Here is a 19228-nt window from a genome sequence, read left to right on the forward strand (position 1 = left end):
GCCACGAGCAAGCCCTTAATTTCGTCACATAAAACTGTTTCCAAAATTGATTCTATTATTTAGAAAATTTATCAAACTTAATCCGGGATTAAACCCAGGACTTCTGATTAAAGTCCGGTCGTTATAGCCACGAGTCCCTAAATTTTGTCACGAAAAACTGTATCCAAAATTGATTTCATCATTTTGAAAATTTATCAAACTCAATACATATTTGTCAGTGGTATTATTTATGCACCAAATATTTACCTACTTTCTACTAAAATATAATATATTTACAAGAATTTTAAAATGCTAATGAAATTAAATGCCACTATATCCACGATTCGCATGATCATCGATTTTATTACCATAAAAGGTCAATTATCGACATCTCACTCCTTCTGCAGATTCTATCAGTTCTAAATAACTTTGGATATTGGTTCTTTTATATCTCGTCCATATAATATGATCGTTCGCCATTGGAACACGTGTGAATTTCGAATGATAATAATGAGATCCTCGCCCGGAGCCGACGGGATTTATTTTTACAAGAATCGTTCGCCACAGCCTTGACGAATGGAAACTGCATTTAAAATTTTGCCTACTAATAGCACGATGTTGTTTTGTAAGCGGTAACCCCAATCGCAAATGGAACTGTTTATTTATTCAGACGGATTTGAATAACAAATTGATAGAATTATATTAATATTAATTACAATGCAGAAGGAGGCTTCGTACTATTGGATATAACACTGATTTCCACTTCATGCGCATATATTTTACTTGCTTGTACGCATATATTTTAATATATATAATACCGTATGAGTATTTATTTTATGCATGTGTAATGTATGTTTTGATTGACTTTGAATTACGATTGTACTATTTATAGATGACAGTAAATGAATGAAGGGTATTTAGCATACTTTTATATCTATTTATTCCAAACGATATGGATTTAATTATAATATTAGAAAGTGATTGTATGTAAACAATCTAAAACTACTGGTAAATAATCAATCGAACTAGATCCAATCAGTCTTTTGATAAATCGCAAATTCATTTTATTACTAACTTCCCCAAGGAGGAGTTTATGTTTTCATCTTTTAAGTCATCCTGAATCGTTTGAGACCAAAATTGGAAACAAGTATGCGAGCATTTTCATGGTCAAGCAATTTCAAGTACTGATTGTGTCGAATACCTTTAGGTATGCATCTAGATCGCAGATTGATGTGGAAGGATCATATTCGCGCAAAATTAAAAACTATAAAAATTCGAACCGCTGAACTATACTGGCTTCTGGGACGCAAGTCAATTCTATCTATTGACAATACACTTCTAATTTACAAGGCAATGATAAAACCTATATGGACTTATGGCATACAATTGTGGGGCTGTGCGAGTAAATCCAACATTGTGCTAATGCAACTTGCCCAGTCGAAAATATTAAGACAAATTACTGATGCTCCATGATTCGTAAGCAATAAGACCTTACACGACGATATTCATATTGAATTTATAAACAGAGTTATAAAAATCAACAGTGTCAAACATTTTCATAAACTAGAACATCATTCAAACTTTATAGAGTTTGAAGTAAGTGACTCTATATAGTCACCCATCTTTTTGATGGTCTTGACTACGATTTTGATTGCTATTGAAAATAAAATTTAAAAAAATGTATGCGAGCCGATTTTTGACATTTCATTGACGTTTGCTGCGCCGATTTCAAAAATTTAAAAGCCATTGGATGAACCTGGCAAGCTAAATCTCATCTAATTATTATTATATATTTTAACAAATGCGTAGTTCAGGACATTTCGCAAATTTTATAATTGACAATTGCCATTTGTACGATAGATATTGTATTAAAATCAAAACAACTCAATAGATGATTATCCATTATATGTATCGACTATAACAATATATAATGTTTATAATATAAAACTGGAAGGTATTCTTTCAATAAAAATAAATAAGACGTAAAATTAGTTCTCATGAAAGAGTTTCATAATATTTGTCTGTTAGTGTAATATTTTTTTATTCGAAATTAACATCTTAGAAAAGAAATGAACTATATTAAATATTTAATTCACATCAAGCTTACAAATAGTTTGAAAATTGGTATTCAATTCTTATCATAGCAAAAAACAACTAATAAGTCTACAGTCTAATAGATTATTGAAGTAGTAAATTAAAAATCTGTACGTATGAATTTCTTCTGTTGTAATTTAAAGTTGTATTCACATAAACTTTGATAGGGTAGGGCGGGGATACAAAGGTCCAATTTGATTTTGAGCAATTAAATTGTGAAAACCAAATCAGTTATATGTCATAACAAATAACACATATCAAACAAACTTAACTTTACTTGTTTTTGAGATATCGGTGGTGGACCTTTTAATTAATTAAGGGTTAATTAAATATGACTTGTTACTTATGGAATTCCTAAAAGAGAGAGTTATACAAATTTTTAAACAATAAAAATGTTTTCTGTATACCTTTGCATTGCGAAACTAATAAATATTCATTGCTAATGTTAACATATTCAATATTTTGAGTAATTGGAGATAATTGATTATAAATTTTAATATTAGATTAACTTCATTAGCTGTTTAAATGTGATTTTAAATGCAAATTGGAATTATGGAAATGTTAAAATTATGATTGATGCAATATTTTCGTACATGCATAACAGTTAGCTAGTTCTAATACATACTTCAAAGTAATTCTTTTTAATTCTGACTGATTACCGAATAGTGTGTTCGGTATTATTCAAGGCGCAAATAATAGTGGCGAATGCATGTGCGATCTTTGGTAATAAATTTATTTGCATGATTCCAAGTGGACGGTTCATGCGACATACAACATGTTCTCTCATTGCGAGTGATTATTTATGGAATATATAGAGAATGAAAACTGGGACATTTTGATATCACGTACTGATTTATGCTTATTGTACTTGTTTGATAGCACGATTAATTGAGTTGGCGTATTTGCAATCGTCAAAATTCAAGCTATACTACGATTTTGAGTTACGCGATTTAGAGACGCTTTAGTAAAAAACAATTAAGTTACTATATTTGATATTATAAGCAACAAATATTAAAATTTTGTCCTTGGGGTGTAGGCGGTGTGATACTCGTCTTTTTTGTATGATTTAGATTTTATGACGTATTTAAGGACAGTAATTTAGTAGGATAAGTTATTGTAATCGTCTAAAAATCGAAATTGAAAATTTGTGCATATCTTCGCGTTTCGAAGGTTTTTGAACATTTTGGCATACCTCAGAAAAAATGATGAAATGAAGTGTGTATGTATGTGTGGATACAAATTTCGTCAGGGTTTTCGGTAGTACCACACAACTGATTTGAATGATAGAAAAAGCAATCGAATTCTACTAATGGGGATGAGTGATGATTAGTTTTGGGGAAAGGTCGGTCCAGCCATCGTTTTTTTGACATTTGTGCGGTTTCTAGGTTATACTGCAACCACATGGCTTTTGTCAATATTTGGAACGAATTTGTATGGAAAGTTCTTCATAGCATAGCCTTGCCATAACATTGGTCTGTTATGCAGCAGAATCGGTCCCTCAGTTTATATAATTCTTAGAATTATGAGACAAGATTTTTAATTCTTACTATTGCCCTTCAAATAGTAGTTTTCTTTTCATGTAAACTTATATAAACATCATCGTCCATTTTATAAGCTCTTATATTTTGTCTATAAAATACAAACAATTAAAGTTACAGTATTTATAATAACATATTTGAAAGGCCATTCTCTTTTACCAAGAAATTCTATGAAAACTGTTTTAGAGAGTTTTGAAATGTGATGCGAGCGAAATGGAGAGTATAAAATGTACGGGTTTAGATACAAATGAGGAAGTATCTTGCGAGTTAGATAGGAAAAAACTATGCAGAATATGATTCCGAAACAAAACATAATCTGGACTGCCCTCATAATGTTATAGGACTGTTGCTGTATCATTTCATTTATGGAGAAATGGAGAAATCGATGGTGTTTGAACAAAAGAGTATAAATAAATTGTATGTTTGATGAAGGAAGAGACATGTGCTTCAAAGCTGAGATACGAGAAATAGGTTAACGTTTGAAAATTGCAGAACGAAAAAAGGCTGAAAAGATGCGCTTTCGGTGATTTTATATAAAGTCCACAACATTATTTTAATTTTTTCCTTTTTGCTTAAGCATCTGCCAAGCTTTTCCATTGTTGACACTTAAATTACCGTGGTGCTTTTGCTTTATAGTTTTTTTACGTTCGCAGAATAATTGCATGCGCAAGTTCAATCTGGGCGTCATCAATTGGCCATGCCTGGTCTAGTTCTGTGCAGAGCGTGTATCTAGTGATTACTGATAGTATTTCGTTTGTAATGATATAGAATTATGGCGGCATGTTGTGGATTTGATAAGCGCGAGACAGATCGTTAGCGATCCCGATCTGCATACCGACGCCCTGAGCTCATTAAAAATCTCACATGCGGAAAATTGCCCGGACGGCCGCTGCGTAAGTCGCGTGGTCAGTGACAAACGACGACCACGATTGACAGCCGATCGATAAAATTATAACCACGTACATTCGATAGAATTTTGTTGAGATATTTCAAGAAACGACAGGAGTTGTTATTAAACTCCAGACCTATACTACCTGGGCATTGCTTGGACTGACCAAGATGAGCTAACCCTTGAACACGCAGGCCATGATCTTTTATTCTTGGTAACCTCTATTAACACAATGTCAGTATATAATTGAAGATGGGTACAAAAAGTGTGTTTTTGTAGGTTTTTTATGTATATGTGTATATGTATATGAATTGCAATATGAGAGGATTAGGTAAATCTTTCACACTAAAGGGCTCCAAAAATTTAGGTGCCAATTCTGCGGTAACATAGCGTTGCCAAAAAAACTGTGAGAATGCTATTTATTTGATTACGATCAGGCGTATTTTACATATAAACAAACCTAGAAAGGATGTTATCACAACGGCGTTTTTGGACCGATTCTGCCGTACAACAGCCCAATGTTATGGGAAGGCTATGTCATGTAGAATTTTCCATACAAAATCGTTCTAAATATTGTCAAAAACTATGTGGTTGCTGTGCCGTTAGGCGTTTTTTTCAGGTCGTCAGATTGACAGTTTGACATTGACATTTTGACAGTATTTAGTACAATTCAGTAGCATAATGTATGCAAGCTGAAGCGTAACATGGCCTTACCATAACATTGGTCTGTTGTGCGGCAGAATCGGTTCAGTTATATGTGTAAAACGCCTGATCGCACAGCAAATAGATAGTATTTTCACAGTTGTTAGCATCAAGAAAGAAAGATAAGATAACGTGGCCATAACAACTCTATGTTTTCGGCTATGTTACCGTAGAATTTGCTCCTTAGTTGAACCTTACAAGTTAGTTAGTTCCGTGAGCTCATTGTTTATCATATAGACGATCCTTGGTATTATTCAGAATAGAAACCGAATTGCAAATGATTGATGATGGTTCACAAGACAGGAACAAAAAAGAAATTTCGTCTTTTCTTTTTAAGAAAGAAAAATAGGAAAATCGGGCTTTTACACCTTCGGGCAAGGTGCTACTATTATCATCATCTTAATAGGAAAAGGAGCTAATGTCATAGAAAATCTTGTGTGCACTATATGTGCATAACATAATTGCACATCGTTTATTTGTCAAATTATCAAATTTCAAAGGTAGAATATGAGGATAACTTCATTAATATTATATAATATTTATGGAGTTAAAAGTTAGTGTATACTTACTGGTTTTGCATATATTTTTTTTGATTTTATAAATATTTATTCATTATTGCAATCATAATTTGAGTTTATATTGTAAAAAAAAAATAATAGTCATAGCTTATCTGTGTTTATTTTGACGCTATGAATAAACCAATATTATTTTAGCACGTGGAAGTTTGAATAAACTATAAACTCTAATCTAATATTACAAAATAATTTTTAAATAAATATTTGAATTTGAAACAATAGTACTGGAAATATAACATAGTTTACTTCTTTACATATTGTAAGAAGTCGTCTTGTTTATCTATGGATGTCGTGATTAGGGAAGCATTGAAAGGAAAAGGAAATTAGTAATGAAAAATCTTTACCTGTTTAATTTTGTTAAAGATAATGCATTCTATTAAGGTACATTTGAATTTATTAATTAAAATGATTCACTACATATATGATTTTTAAAATAACGCAAATATGTATTTAATATTTATAGACAGACATAAGACATGTTTATAAAATTTTGAAAATAGTTTTTATTTTGAATGGTGGTTGCAATAAAGTTCATATGGAGATTTATGCTGCTAGAAAATGTACATTATTCTACTCTGTAATAAATTACAATTACAACAAACAAGCTATAATCTTTATATAAATGTGACGTATTAAAATCAAAACTGAACCATCTGAATACTATTATAATTCAAGGGTTCACTAGGCTGATTCGCGCTTTTGATTAATAAACAGTTTGAAACAAGAGGTTTTGTGATATAGTTGTCTTGTAATACATTTATTTGCTTTTGTAGTTGTCACCGGATCTGTAAATAATATGTATCACGCTATATAATAATACCATTACTAAAAGTTTACATCAAAAATGGCTTAGACAGCTACCTTGTTCTTCGCTTACATGTTTCTGCCTAAGTTTTGCCCGATATAGATCTAAATGTACTCCGGCGTCTCGAGTTGTGTTTTAAAATACCCGAAATTAGTTGAAATTTTACATCATACGAATATCCAGTTATGTTCGTAATAACATATATGAAAAGAAAGGACTCATGCAATTTACCCATTATATATTGCTTTTCGTGGTTAATCTATAAATCTAATTCTCAACAAATAGAGATTTCTATATAATTCAAAGTCATGCGAGCGATAGATTACTTGGTACAACTTTGCTCCTTCGGAAACGAAATATTCGACCCTTTGTAACCACTATTTTATATTATACGAGTTTTTGTTCCCTGAAAATTATTTTCCGCTTTCAAAATAAATAATACCCATTATGATAGAGTGCCAGCGATATTGAAATGGTGAATAGCCATATATTATTACCTTGTAATATTAGTGTTATCAATGGGAAATCAAATTTCAAGTAGTGGAGGCCTGAGACAGGGTATCATGATACGGTAGAGCTTTATTTGTCGCTCAATGGACAAATTAGACGTTAATTTATTTCAAGGGTACAAATTAGACGTTAATTAATTTTTGAGCCATTGAGGTCTAGAAAAGAGGTTGTAATTTCAATTCTATCATGAAATAATAATCCCTAAATTAATTATGAGGAAAAATCATATAAATATACAAATCAAAAATGACCAATGAATTGTAAAGTACGTACTTATTTCTAAACATTTATAGATAAACTTTATTAACTTTCTATAGGGTAAGTTATAGCAATCGCAAAAAAACTGAAAATGAAAATTATTGTACGTTTTTACGTTTCATGACCTCCTGAATATTTTAGCATACCTTTGAAAAAACTGTGCGTATAAAAGTTTTTGTCGACGATGTCGAGAGTACGGATCAACCGATTTGAATCATTCAAAAAATATCCGATTCCTATTGATGGGGAGACGTGATTATTAGTTTTTGATAAAGGCAGGTTTAGCCTTTCCGAAGATACGGAAATGCCGAATGACCGATTTGAATAATCCAAAAAGTATTTTAGTTGTATAGACTGATGAAATTTTCTAGCTGTTTCGTTTCGTAGATGCTATAAAAAAGAATTGAAACATGCCATTTGGTGGACAAAAATGGTCATTAGACATATGCGCCTTAAATTATCAGATATTTAATAATAAGAACAATTTTGTTTACTTTTCTATGGGTTCCGTAACAATGTTTATCCGATAGACTGCGACGCGGCGCTTTCGCGTTTTGATATTTTGTTTCTATACAGTTAACGTATTGCTTTGAAAAAATGTTCAAAATTTCCAAAATATTTCAAAGTATAAAAAAATTCAAATTTTTCTCAAACATTTTAAAATTCTCAAAAATTTATTTTTTCAAAGTTCTAAAAAAAAATTGAATCTTTTTTAAAAAATTTAATTTTTGTACGGGAAGTTCTTGCAATTTGCCTTAAGGCACGATGCTATGTACCACTAGTTTATTTAGAAATAGAATAATTCGCCTCTGCGAATATTGTATGTTTCGTTGAAATATATAAAGAACTATAAAGAAAGAAAGTGAATCTATTGACAAACTGCGATAATATAATATAAAATAGAAGATAAATAATAAGAAAGAATTTGACAAATTTTGAAATAATTTTATTGGTAATAACATTAGGAATAATTACGAACTAAAGTAGAAACATAATCATTAAATCTTCACTTAAATATTTAAAAAAAAGCCAATATCATCAGCCTGTTTCAGTTATTTATTATGCAGTAGCAGAAAACAAGATTCTCACTGATTACTTGCACGAATAAACTTTCTTATTATCACTCTTACTGAATACTTAATGAAGAATATCTGTTTCACTCGCCATTTTGCGGAGCTGAGAATTTCTTTTCACTTTTATCTCATTTATAGTTTATTAACTCGATCTATAATAGAAATGATTATTGCATAACTGATCAATGAATTGATACTATTGAAGTAGTTTGCTTTATTATATATAACTCTTACAAATCAATTGGGCCATTCATCTTTTACGCGGTAAAATTGTTTTAAAAATTTATAGCTAATGAGAAGTATATGAAATAAAATATTTATTTTTTCAATATACTTATAATTTTTTTATTGATTTAATTAATAGTGTATTAAAGTCAAATTAAAATAAAATCATTATTTTAATACCTATTATTTCAAAAGAAACACCGGATACCTTCACAAAATGTTCCCGAGTATTTGTTTGCAGATTTGTCATCGATCATAAAATTTTATTTTTATAATTATAATTTATTTACAAGACTTGTATTTTGTAATTGTAATATTCTATAAAGATTAAATTAAAAGTCACGAACTTGAAATATTCGTGACATCATTTTATATTTACTAAAAAAAAGAGTGTTGTATGTTCATATGTACATAGTTAATACATATAAGTGAAAAATGGTATTGAATATGTACATATAGTACGTTTCTTAATTATAAGATATATTGTTAATTTTATGTTATATTTAACAGTTTTTTTTATATTGCCTGTATAATGGCATACGCCGTGGCGGGATAAAAAAGACCAACTGAATCTTTATCTTGGCAAAGGTGTAAACAATAAAAATAGTAAATAAAAAAGTAAATTAAGTTAAAAAATGAAATTTCATAAAAGATAAATTGGATAAATAGTTATTCCAACTCTGCTGATAAATATTTCTGGCGAAATACCGGATCAAAGTTATATACAGTGTTATCTCTGTAAAAAATGTACTCATGAAATATAAAATTTGCATTGGCTGAATAATATTTCGTAATATCCCTTTTAAGTTAGAAATAGGACATTCAACCTGTTTGCCTCCTAGCCGTTTCATTTAAACTCGCCTACGGGGTAAAAAGTGCCAGGTGACATTTTTTTTTAGAAACAGCCTATATAATTTCGATGTTGGAATATATGTATAAAATCTTCGAAGGTATTATATATCCAATGCAAAAGAAAAATATTTTAAAATATAGTAAAACCATGCCCGTAAAAGATAGCGCTCTTCTCAAAATAACGTATTATTATCTTAGCTTCAGTTAGAGATAGATTGATAGACAATTACTGACAAATTTATTAATATATGTTAGTGCTAATTGTGTTGTAATAATACCCATATAACAATATGGTTGTCCAATGTTTAACATCGGCATAAGATCATATGGCGAAATCATATAGAATAATACAAATTCTTAAAAAAATTCTTTTCATTTTTATGTAATGTCTTTGAATATTTAAAAGTTCATACATATATGTATATGAATTTATATATATATATATATATATATATATATATATATATATATATATATATATAGGCAATATTTGCGTAAACTATTACGATAGATTTATGCAAGTGTATCGTGTCGATAAATTTGTTGTCCATTGTGAAAAGTAATTGAATAAATAATATATATGTGTATATTTGCAGCAACCGGTGGTATCCTGGTAATGGGTGTTGGCATTGTGATAAGTGGCATCGTGATACTGAAGTTCAATCCCACTGCTCGGTCAGTCGCCGCGTGGATCGCCTTCACGGCCATTGTTTATTCAATAGGTAAGTTTGCCAGGTGTAGTTGATTAGATAATATATTTAATTCATCGTTAGAATATTAATTAAACAACATTATTATATTACGCTAATGGGCGATAATTTTAGTCGATAATTTCGTGGCTTCTAAAGGAAATTGGAATTACATTCAATATATTTTGGAAAGTGACAAATATTACTTTGTCAATGAAGGGTGCAATACTACGGACGCAACAAATTTAATATTGAAACTCATTTTTTATTAGAGGAAGTACCGACAAAATGACATGGCGATTTGTTTTTTAATTATAATTATTTATTTAATGATGTTATAACTAGTCTCAATTATTTTTACTTATTTTTGGTTCATCGGTTATAAGTCAAAGAGTGTTTTAATGAAGTAGGAACATATCTATAAAGGAAAAAATGCAACTAATTACAAAATCCATTTCGTCTATATAGTACGACATATGGAGTAAGGACATACTGAGATGCTAATTTTTAAAACTATAATTTACAAAGAAATTGTTTGGTTTCTGTTCGGGACATCATCACATAACGCATTTTTATAACCCACAGGGAACAAAACATACTTCGCAACCAACCCTCGCCTGGATCAGAACGGGAAATGAGAGTTTTGCAATAAATGCAAATCCCTTCTTTTTACCGGTAGATCCTTCGGTCTGTTTTTAGAAGTAGTTGTAGTAGGAGTTAAAAGCCAATCATCTTTGACATGTTTCAACTTATATTTTTCTTGGCATCGAATGTAACCGCTTTGTAGTGTTTACAAAATGGTACTATGTCATTTTGCCTATAGTGTAAGGATGTCATTTTGTCCGAAAGTGAACAATTATAAATAAATAATCAAAATTCCATCGAACATCTGATTATTCGACCGAAATTACTAGTACTAGCAAAAGTTCTTTGATTTTAATAGAAATTACAAATAACAATAATTTTCTTGGATTTTAATATAATTACAAATAACAATAAATAAGACCCCAAAAAATATGAGAAAACCATCCTCAAAATAAACTCTTGAAGACGCGATAAACGTTTGTACTGATTACTGCGACAAGATTGTGGAAATGACGCTCAACATCTGACACGATTGTGATTATGGCTTTCTTTATATTATACAATCATTTGTGATATATTGTCATTTTCTTCATATATATCATTCTCTTCATACTTCCCCTACATATATGATTAAACAGTAGTTCATTAAATGAACGAAACTATTACTCTGTTATTTATAAGTTTTACATGAGTTCCTTACATATGGAATATTATGCACAACTATTCCCCTAAAGTCAATTTTCTAACACTTACGCAATGTAGAAATAGAAATCTATAACTCCGCATCTAAGTTTAGTTCAGTCTATGTGAAGCTATTTGAAACGTTAAAATTTTATTTTTTGCTTTTTGACAACTATCACACATTAATAAAAATGTAATTTGTATTAGAAATGTATTTAGTTGCGGCTGTAAACCCTCAGTGTGACATCATTTTATCAGTGTTTTTTGTGAGAAATGTATTTTACAAGTACCATTTTTCTTACCCGAAATTTACAATTTCTTGTAAATCATGTATTAAACTAGGTGTAAGTAGGATTTTGCATCAAGGCAAGTTGAAAAAACTTTCTGAAGTGTGTAAATAATCAGTTTTCTGCAAATTCTAAGACACTGATCAGTCGATCGTCTCGCAACTAATCAACGCGAGTCCTTATCGAGTTTCATCGAATGGCTTTTAAATTTTTGAAATCAGATTAGCTGTTTTTGAGTAAAGTTAGATGAAAAATCAAATTTTTGCTTACACACTATTATACATATACACACTCATAGTCGTTGTTATTTCATAATTAATTTAAATGAGATCAATAATGGATGAATTATGTGGAGTTTGTCAGACTTCGTGAATCGTTGCCATTCAGTCGTTTGGGAAATGCGAATGAAATGTTTGGTACGTCCTTACTGTGGCCTTTATGTTTTATTCGTCCTATGTTATTGATTTGTTTTGGGCACACTGAGTCCACTAACCCCTGGTATAGTTCAATTCTATGACAACAATAGTCTGGATACATTCCATCTATGACGCAGCTTTGAATACTATAGTTTAATGAATACATTCGCTTAGCACGACTGTAATTAAAACACACATTATCTTGATTGTTCATTAATACGATACTTTCCTGGAAATATAACATCGCAGAAATATGAAAAATGGAGTTTTTTGATATTTTCAACGTTTCACGATCCATTGATCATTTTAGCGTTCTTTAGAAGAAACAAACGTATATGTGTGTCTGTATTATTAAGGAGTTCATATTTATTGTTTCAATTCCGGAACGGAAACAGTAACGGTGGGAGGTAATTAATTAAATGTAACTTAAATCGGAGGTTTTTAATTATTTATTTAATAAAAATTATAGCTACACAAAAATACTATTGAAGAATATAATATTTTTTTTGATTAATCCATTTTTTACTATATTAAACTTTCTAAATTGAATTATGGATTTTTTTCAGTATTAAGCATGGTATTAAATTTTGCACTAAATATAAATTTACGTATGTCTACTTTATTTCAATTAATATTTAAAATGAATATTGAAAATAAGAATTATTTCAATATTTCGGAACAATCCGGGACAAGAGGTCTTAATGCGGGGTAAATATTGCTTCTAGAAAATTTTGGGACGCAAGGTGGAAATGCGGAACCATCCCGGAAAATCCGGGACGTATGGTCACCTTAGTATTATGTATTTGTTTATGGATCTGCCACGTTTCAGAAAAAAGGTGGATTCTGGAGAAAAACATCCGAAACGTGAATGAGTAGAGATAAGTGTCAACCCATGAATAGAAGTCCACTTATTAATGAAATCGATTTGGATGGTTCAGCAAAAAAAACCTTTAAAAAGTACTGATAAAGGATCGAGCCAATTGGGTTTTGGTGAGTGTGTAAGTCCGGTCGTTTTGGTGTCACTGCTTTCTGAGGTCATTTCGACAAGCCAATATTTTCTAATCCCCTATTTCGGGATTCATACTAATTACTGATAATTCAATATGATTTGTAAGTATTTTTACTAAAATTATGGAGGAATTCGAGCATTATACTTCATAATAGACAGTTATCTGTCATATGATTTCAAGTAATTGTATTTAATTGTGCAACTTTGTAAGTAAAGTAAAGAGCAATCGCTAAGTATACCAACAAAGTGTATAGGTACAGTTAGAGAAAATATAAATATGCCGTTCGAGTGCATATCATTTGACCATATGACAACATCCGGATAGTGCAATATGACATAACAGTGAGTTAGTCGATTGGAGCAGGGGTTGGAGACATTGTATATATATATATATATATATATATATATATATATATATGTATAGGCTGGGCCATTTGAAGAAGTATTGGCAACCCCATACGCAAGGCCAAGGTAGATTTAAAATGTCTGGACAAAAATAAATAAATAATTTTAATGGAAATAAATACTAATGTTATTTCAGAAATTCTATTTATTATGAAATACTTCCACTTCAAATTGTCCACCCTGTTTATATTGTACAGCAGCAGTATATAAATTTGACGTCTGCTCCATATGACAAATACATCTACAAATTTCATTATTTATCTGTACTCAGTCTAGTGTTAATGAACTGGTTCAAAAATTTTGCTCTTTCCGTGACTCGTCTTCGTCTAAAATTTGCTTTCGATCCCATGTTTACCACTTCTGACTTTTGAGTTCCTCATATGTATGCAGAACGAAGATGCGTTTGTCGGGAGTCTTTTTAATGACATAGCCCGACTAGGTTCTTTTAAATGGTTGCAGAGGCGTAATAATTTTCATAAATCATATTGATTACTTAAATGGCAAAAACGGAACTACGTTAAATCTCTTTACTTTCTGTAGTAAAATTTTGATTATCAAATTATCAAGCATTTGAAATATATGTATTATACATTTTAATCTAAAATATTTTTTTAGAACAAATCAATACAATTTATTTTGTACCTCCAAATATATGAACTTCAACAAAAGTGGGCAAATTTTCTTAGATTCTAATAGTATTTGAAACAACGATTAGTGGATGGCAAGTCAATATGATTCATTGTCTATCCATCTTTATTAGTCGGGTTTGTCATAATTTGTGAGAGATTACGAAACATTTTATATACGAAAAATTAAATCATATTATTATTTGCGCTCTCATATTATAAGTTTATATTAAATTATGGAGTAATACTAGATAAGTCGATTTATGAATATTTTTTGGTGATTCTAAACGTTTAATTTCGTTACAGGAATGGGGATCCTTATGTTTGTCGGTTGTCCCATGGATGACTTTGCTGGTCTGGCTCCGATGAATGAACCACCGTATGTATTATATATTTATTTTTGTGCAAAAAAAACTTTTAGTTATATATTTATTCATCATATATAGAAACTGCTAAACCTTTACTTGGTGCAATTATTTATTAAATTATAATAGATGTGATTAAACTAAACTCAATTTAGATTACTTACCATAATTGCTCCTAGAGCACTTTACCTTAAGGGGGTATTCTACTGTAGAATTTTAAAAAAATCGATTTTTTTCCATATTTTCAAAGTTTAATTATTCAAAAATATGTCATTAAAAGGATTTTTCAAAATTACTATTATTTCCTGAGTTAGAGCCGTTTTAGTGACGTGGCCTCGGTTCGCGCCCGCTACTCAAAACTTTGAACGCGTTTCTCTCGGAACTACTTTTTTCGAGCTGGCGGTAAGGATATCTCGAGTTCTAATGAACCGATTTATTTCAAATTTGGAGAGGATCTTCTCTATACATCACTTTATCGCGTGGACCTTGCCCAAAACTATAACTTTTCATTTAGTATTTTTAAAAAATTCGGAATTGTTAAAAAAACAAGAGAAAATTCTTTTTTTTCAAACTGCCGCCATTCAAGCAAAAAACTTTTTTTTTACTTATCATAGGTTTATACGATAGCGGCATCTATAATAATTAAGAATCCATCTATTTTTTATGTTTCGGATCACCAGGAGGGTTAGAATCATGCACGCCAAGATACCGTCTTTTTTTTGAGCCCCCACTTTGACTGCTCATAACTTTGTGAATTTTAATTTTTTTTTAATAATTTTTTTATGTAATAATAAAATATCAATAAACAAATGATAAAAAATCGATAGTAAAAGTATTATTTGTTTCCTTTATACAGCGCTTCAAAAACCGGGCGAAATTCATGCCTCTACAGTAGAATACCCCCTAAAAATGATAAACGTATGTTCATTCAGATGTTAACATAGTGGTTCAATATGATCTAGAACAGTGTTTTCTATTCTTTTTTTATTATAATGTTTATTATGACCGCTCTAAATTTATATGTGCTTATAATCAAGTTTCTTTGAAAAACTTTAAAAAATATTTTAATTTTTTCAGAAATGTTTAGCACCTTCAGCAAATTTGACCGGCTTGGCTTATTTAGAGCATTTAGTCACATCATTTTTGTTTTATATCTTATACTAACTTTTTATATCATATTGTATAAATTTAACATATATTTATTAAAAGTCCTGATTTCTAAGTACTAAATTAATAAAAATAAAAATTTATTGTAAATTTTTATCAATACTCGATATTACGAATCTATTATATTTACATCTATTCAATATTGCAATATAATTTCAATATTACAATTTAAGTATATCCAAGTTTACCAGTACCAGAACTCGATCCGAGTACCTCGATACAGCATGCTATGCTGTTAATTTTGTTAATACATCCATGACTTAATATGAATTTGTATTTAATAATATATGTATAAACAATACGTTAAATAAGGATTAAATTTGTTTGCTTTCAGACTGCCAAAATTCAACGCTGCCTGCAACACAACATGCGAGTGTGATCGTGGCAAATTCAGTCCAGTTTGCGGTTCGGACGGCCGAACCTATTTTTCAGCGTGCCACGCAGGTTGCCAACGCGTCAACGTGACCGGCGGCCGATCGCAGTACTCGCACTGCGAATGCGTGCTCACCGACTCCCATCTGCTGCACAATTCGACCGTTGGCTACGGACCACCAGCATATGCCAACACCACGAACGCGTTCGAAGAGACAACTGCCACTTCTGGTTATTGCAACAATTGTGAAAATTTTGTGCTATTCATAACGCTATTCGTTTTCTTTGTTTTTATTCATTCGACGTCTGAAGTCGGAAGTATGCTGCTCATAATGAGATGCACCGATCCCAAAGGTGAGAATTTAAAAAAAATTGAGTAAAAAGTATTAATATTAATAGATTTTCAAGTAGTTTATAAGGTGAAATTAAACGTATATTACATTGTAAACCATCGTTTTTCGGAGTAATTGTAAACTTTATTATAAATCAATATATTATATAATATAAATTCTTTTAACCCTTTGCGCCCGGCTGTCCCTTTCTGGGGATAACGTAAGTCTAGCATATCACTCGGCAGTCTCCTCTAATGCATCTAAGGCAGTTGTACATATATTCCGTATATTTTTTGTAATATCGAAAACGAAATATAACGAAAATGCTATTTGTAAATCCATAAAAAATATAGAGATATATAAACAGCAATATATTACATTTTACAGTGGAATGTTAAAAAAAACTGTCACGACGTTATAAATAATTACAACGACAATGGAATCAACTCGCTGTGCTGCAGAGAATAAGTTTAGCTATCATTGTAAATGTATATCTTTCAATGTGCACAAATTTATATAAAACAAATTGCACAAGTTGCACAATAATATCGATTTTATTGTAGGAACGTTTTCGTCAGAATGCGGCGCCGAGCGGTACATATATTGTTTTTGAATCGGTGCCGGGCGCAAAACGGCTTAAGGCAAATTGCTTGAACTTCCCGTACGAGGAATATTAAATGTTTTCAAATAGATTATTATAAATAATGTAACTTTCATTATACTTATTTTTTAAAAAGCAAATAAACAAAACTTAATCGATCGGATTCAAAATGAAGAACATTGTCTAATATTTCTAAGTATCATATAAACTGAATTGCGAAATTAAAATTATTTATTTGAAGTATATAACTGATGTTTAGAACTTTAACTAGAATCAAAATTAAAATACAAATTATTTTTCAATAATTAAAAAAAATATTTGAAAATAAAAAAAAATAAATAAAAAAATCTTTCTTCAATAGCAATCGTTGCGTCAACACAAGCAGAAAGTTTTTTAAATCATTCAAATCGGATGCTTAGTTCTCTGACATTTCTTGCATATTTAGCTCTATATCTCCGAAACGGCTGAACCTGCCTTTGTCAAAATCTAATCACCCATCTAATCTAATCTATTCTACCTATCATTACGAATCGAATGTTTTTGGATCATTCAAACCGATTGAACGGTTCTCTTAAAAACTGACATTTTAACACTTTTTGCTCCATATCTCCGAAGCCGCTGAACCTGTCTTCCTCAAAAACTAATCAGCACTTCTCCTCATCACTAGTAATCGAATGTTTTTTGAACCATTCTGATCATACGCCCGAAATCATCGACAAAAAATAGTTTTCACACAAACACACACACATACATCCATTTTTTCTGAGATGTATCAAAATGTTCAGAAAGCTCTGAAATGTGAAGATATGCAAAAAATTTCATTTTTGATTTTCGGCCCACTACTATAACATACCCTACGGGAAGTTAATAATAAAATGATCACTTTCTCCTAAAAATATATGACAATTGTTTTTATTAATTTATGAGCATTACACTTTAACATGATTAATACTCAGATTTCTTAGCTAGATTGCTTCCAAATTACTTGTTTAATTATTTCTGTGCAATTACTTCCACTAGACAAAAATTCACTAACATTAATGTTATTACTCACATATGCGTATCAAATAGTGATACGCACATTAAAGTATAATTTTTTTTTGAATAATATTATTCTATTTTTTACTATTTCTGATGAAAATATTATATTAAATTTTCAGATAAAGCTATGGCAATGGGCGTAATCCAGTTTGCGATCGGTTTGTTCGGAAATGTTCCTTGTCCAATAATTTACGGCGCAGTAGTCGATTCCGCTTGCCTCGTGTGGGAAACAGTTTGTGGGACGCAAGGGGCTTGCTGGCTCTATGATGTCAATGTGTTCCGACACTTCTTCTTAGGTAATTATTTTTTATTTACCTCATTATTTAGTGCCAAGTATCAAATAACAGCTGTGAGCTAATTGGTGCTAGAATCAGTCATCAGAATCAAATAACTGAAAATGTTCTAGAAAATTAATATCTAAAACCTAATTTAACAACTAAAAAGAACATAACTAAATTTTTAGTCAAATTTAAAGTAAATAAAAATATACCAACAATTGGTAATCTATTTATTTATTGTGGTATACTTACAATTAATCCAACAGTATATGCCTAATGTTTAAACATTTCATTTAATGCTGGATACAAAGATTGAAAGTTGTTTCTACCAATGCACTGTATCATATTTCAAATGATCGTAAATTAATATTGTCATTGTAATACAATTTATTATAATTGTTCATATCAAGATTTTTGTTTCATATTTCTGAAAAATTTATTGCAGGGACGACTGGAATGATAATGCTGTTAGCTTTTATAATGGACCTAGTGGTATGGCATAAAGCAGATAGAATAAATATAGATCCTGAGAATTCACGAACAACTGAGAAAAGTTTAGTGGCAGATCCAATTTTGGATTTGCCTCCAAAAACGAAGCCTGAATCAGAGGTGTGATCTTAAGTACATAGTGCTACTTGTATACTTAATGGTGCATATATTGAACAAGTTACCAGTTACCAAATGAGCACCATATTTCGGGTTTTAGACAATTATAATTAAGAAAATGTATGGACAACCAGTGAATGATTGATATTTAACTGCAGATTTTGATAATCAGAATTTTAATGTAGGTTTTAATGAATAATCATTGTTTTAATAATAATTTAATTTTATGAGAATTTTACATATTTAAGCTTTTTTATATACATAATAA

General features: G+C 30.4%; 1 protein-coding gene across 3 annotated transcripts in view; it reads left to right on the forward strand.

The window, feature by feature from the left end:
- LOC113376710 (solute carrier organic anion transporter family member 3A1) overlaps positions 1-19228 on the forward strand; it is a 251322-nt gene extending 232094 nt beyond the window's left edge. For all 3 annotated transcript variants that reach the window (XM_026616729.1, XM_026616728.1, XM_026616730.1), the window contains 5 exons: positions 10097-10222; positions 14505-14577; positions 16065-16456; positions 18196-18372; positions 18800-19228. In XM_026616729.1, coding sequence (XP_026472514.1) covers positions 10097-10222; positions 14505-14577; positions 16065-16456; positions 18196-18372; positions 18800-18969 — 938 coding nt within the window. In that variant the 3' untranslated portion in view covers positions 18970-19228. The remainder of the gene's footprint in view (positions 1-10096; positions 10223-14504; positions 14578-16064; positions 16457-18195; positions 18373-18799) is intronic.

Source organism: Ctenocephalides felis, unplaced genomic scaffold, assembly GCF_003426905.1.
Source record: "Ctenocephalides felis isolate EL2017-DRISC unplaced genomic scaffold, ASM342690v1 CF-g0.4_SCAFFOLD_01886, whole genome shotgun sequence".
NCBI classification, from domain to species: domain Eukaryota; kingdom Metazoa; phylum Arthropoda; class Insecta; order Siphonaptera; family Pulicidae; genus Ctenocephalides; species Ctenocephalides felis.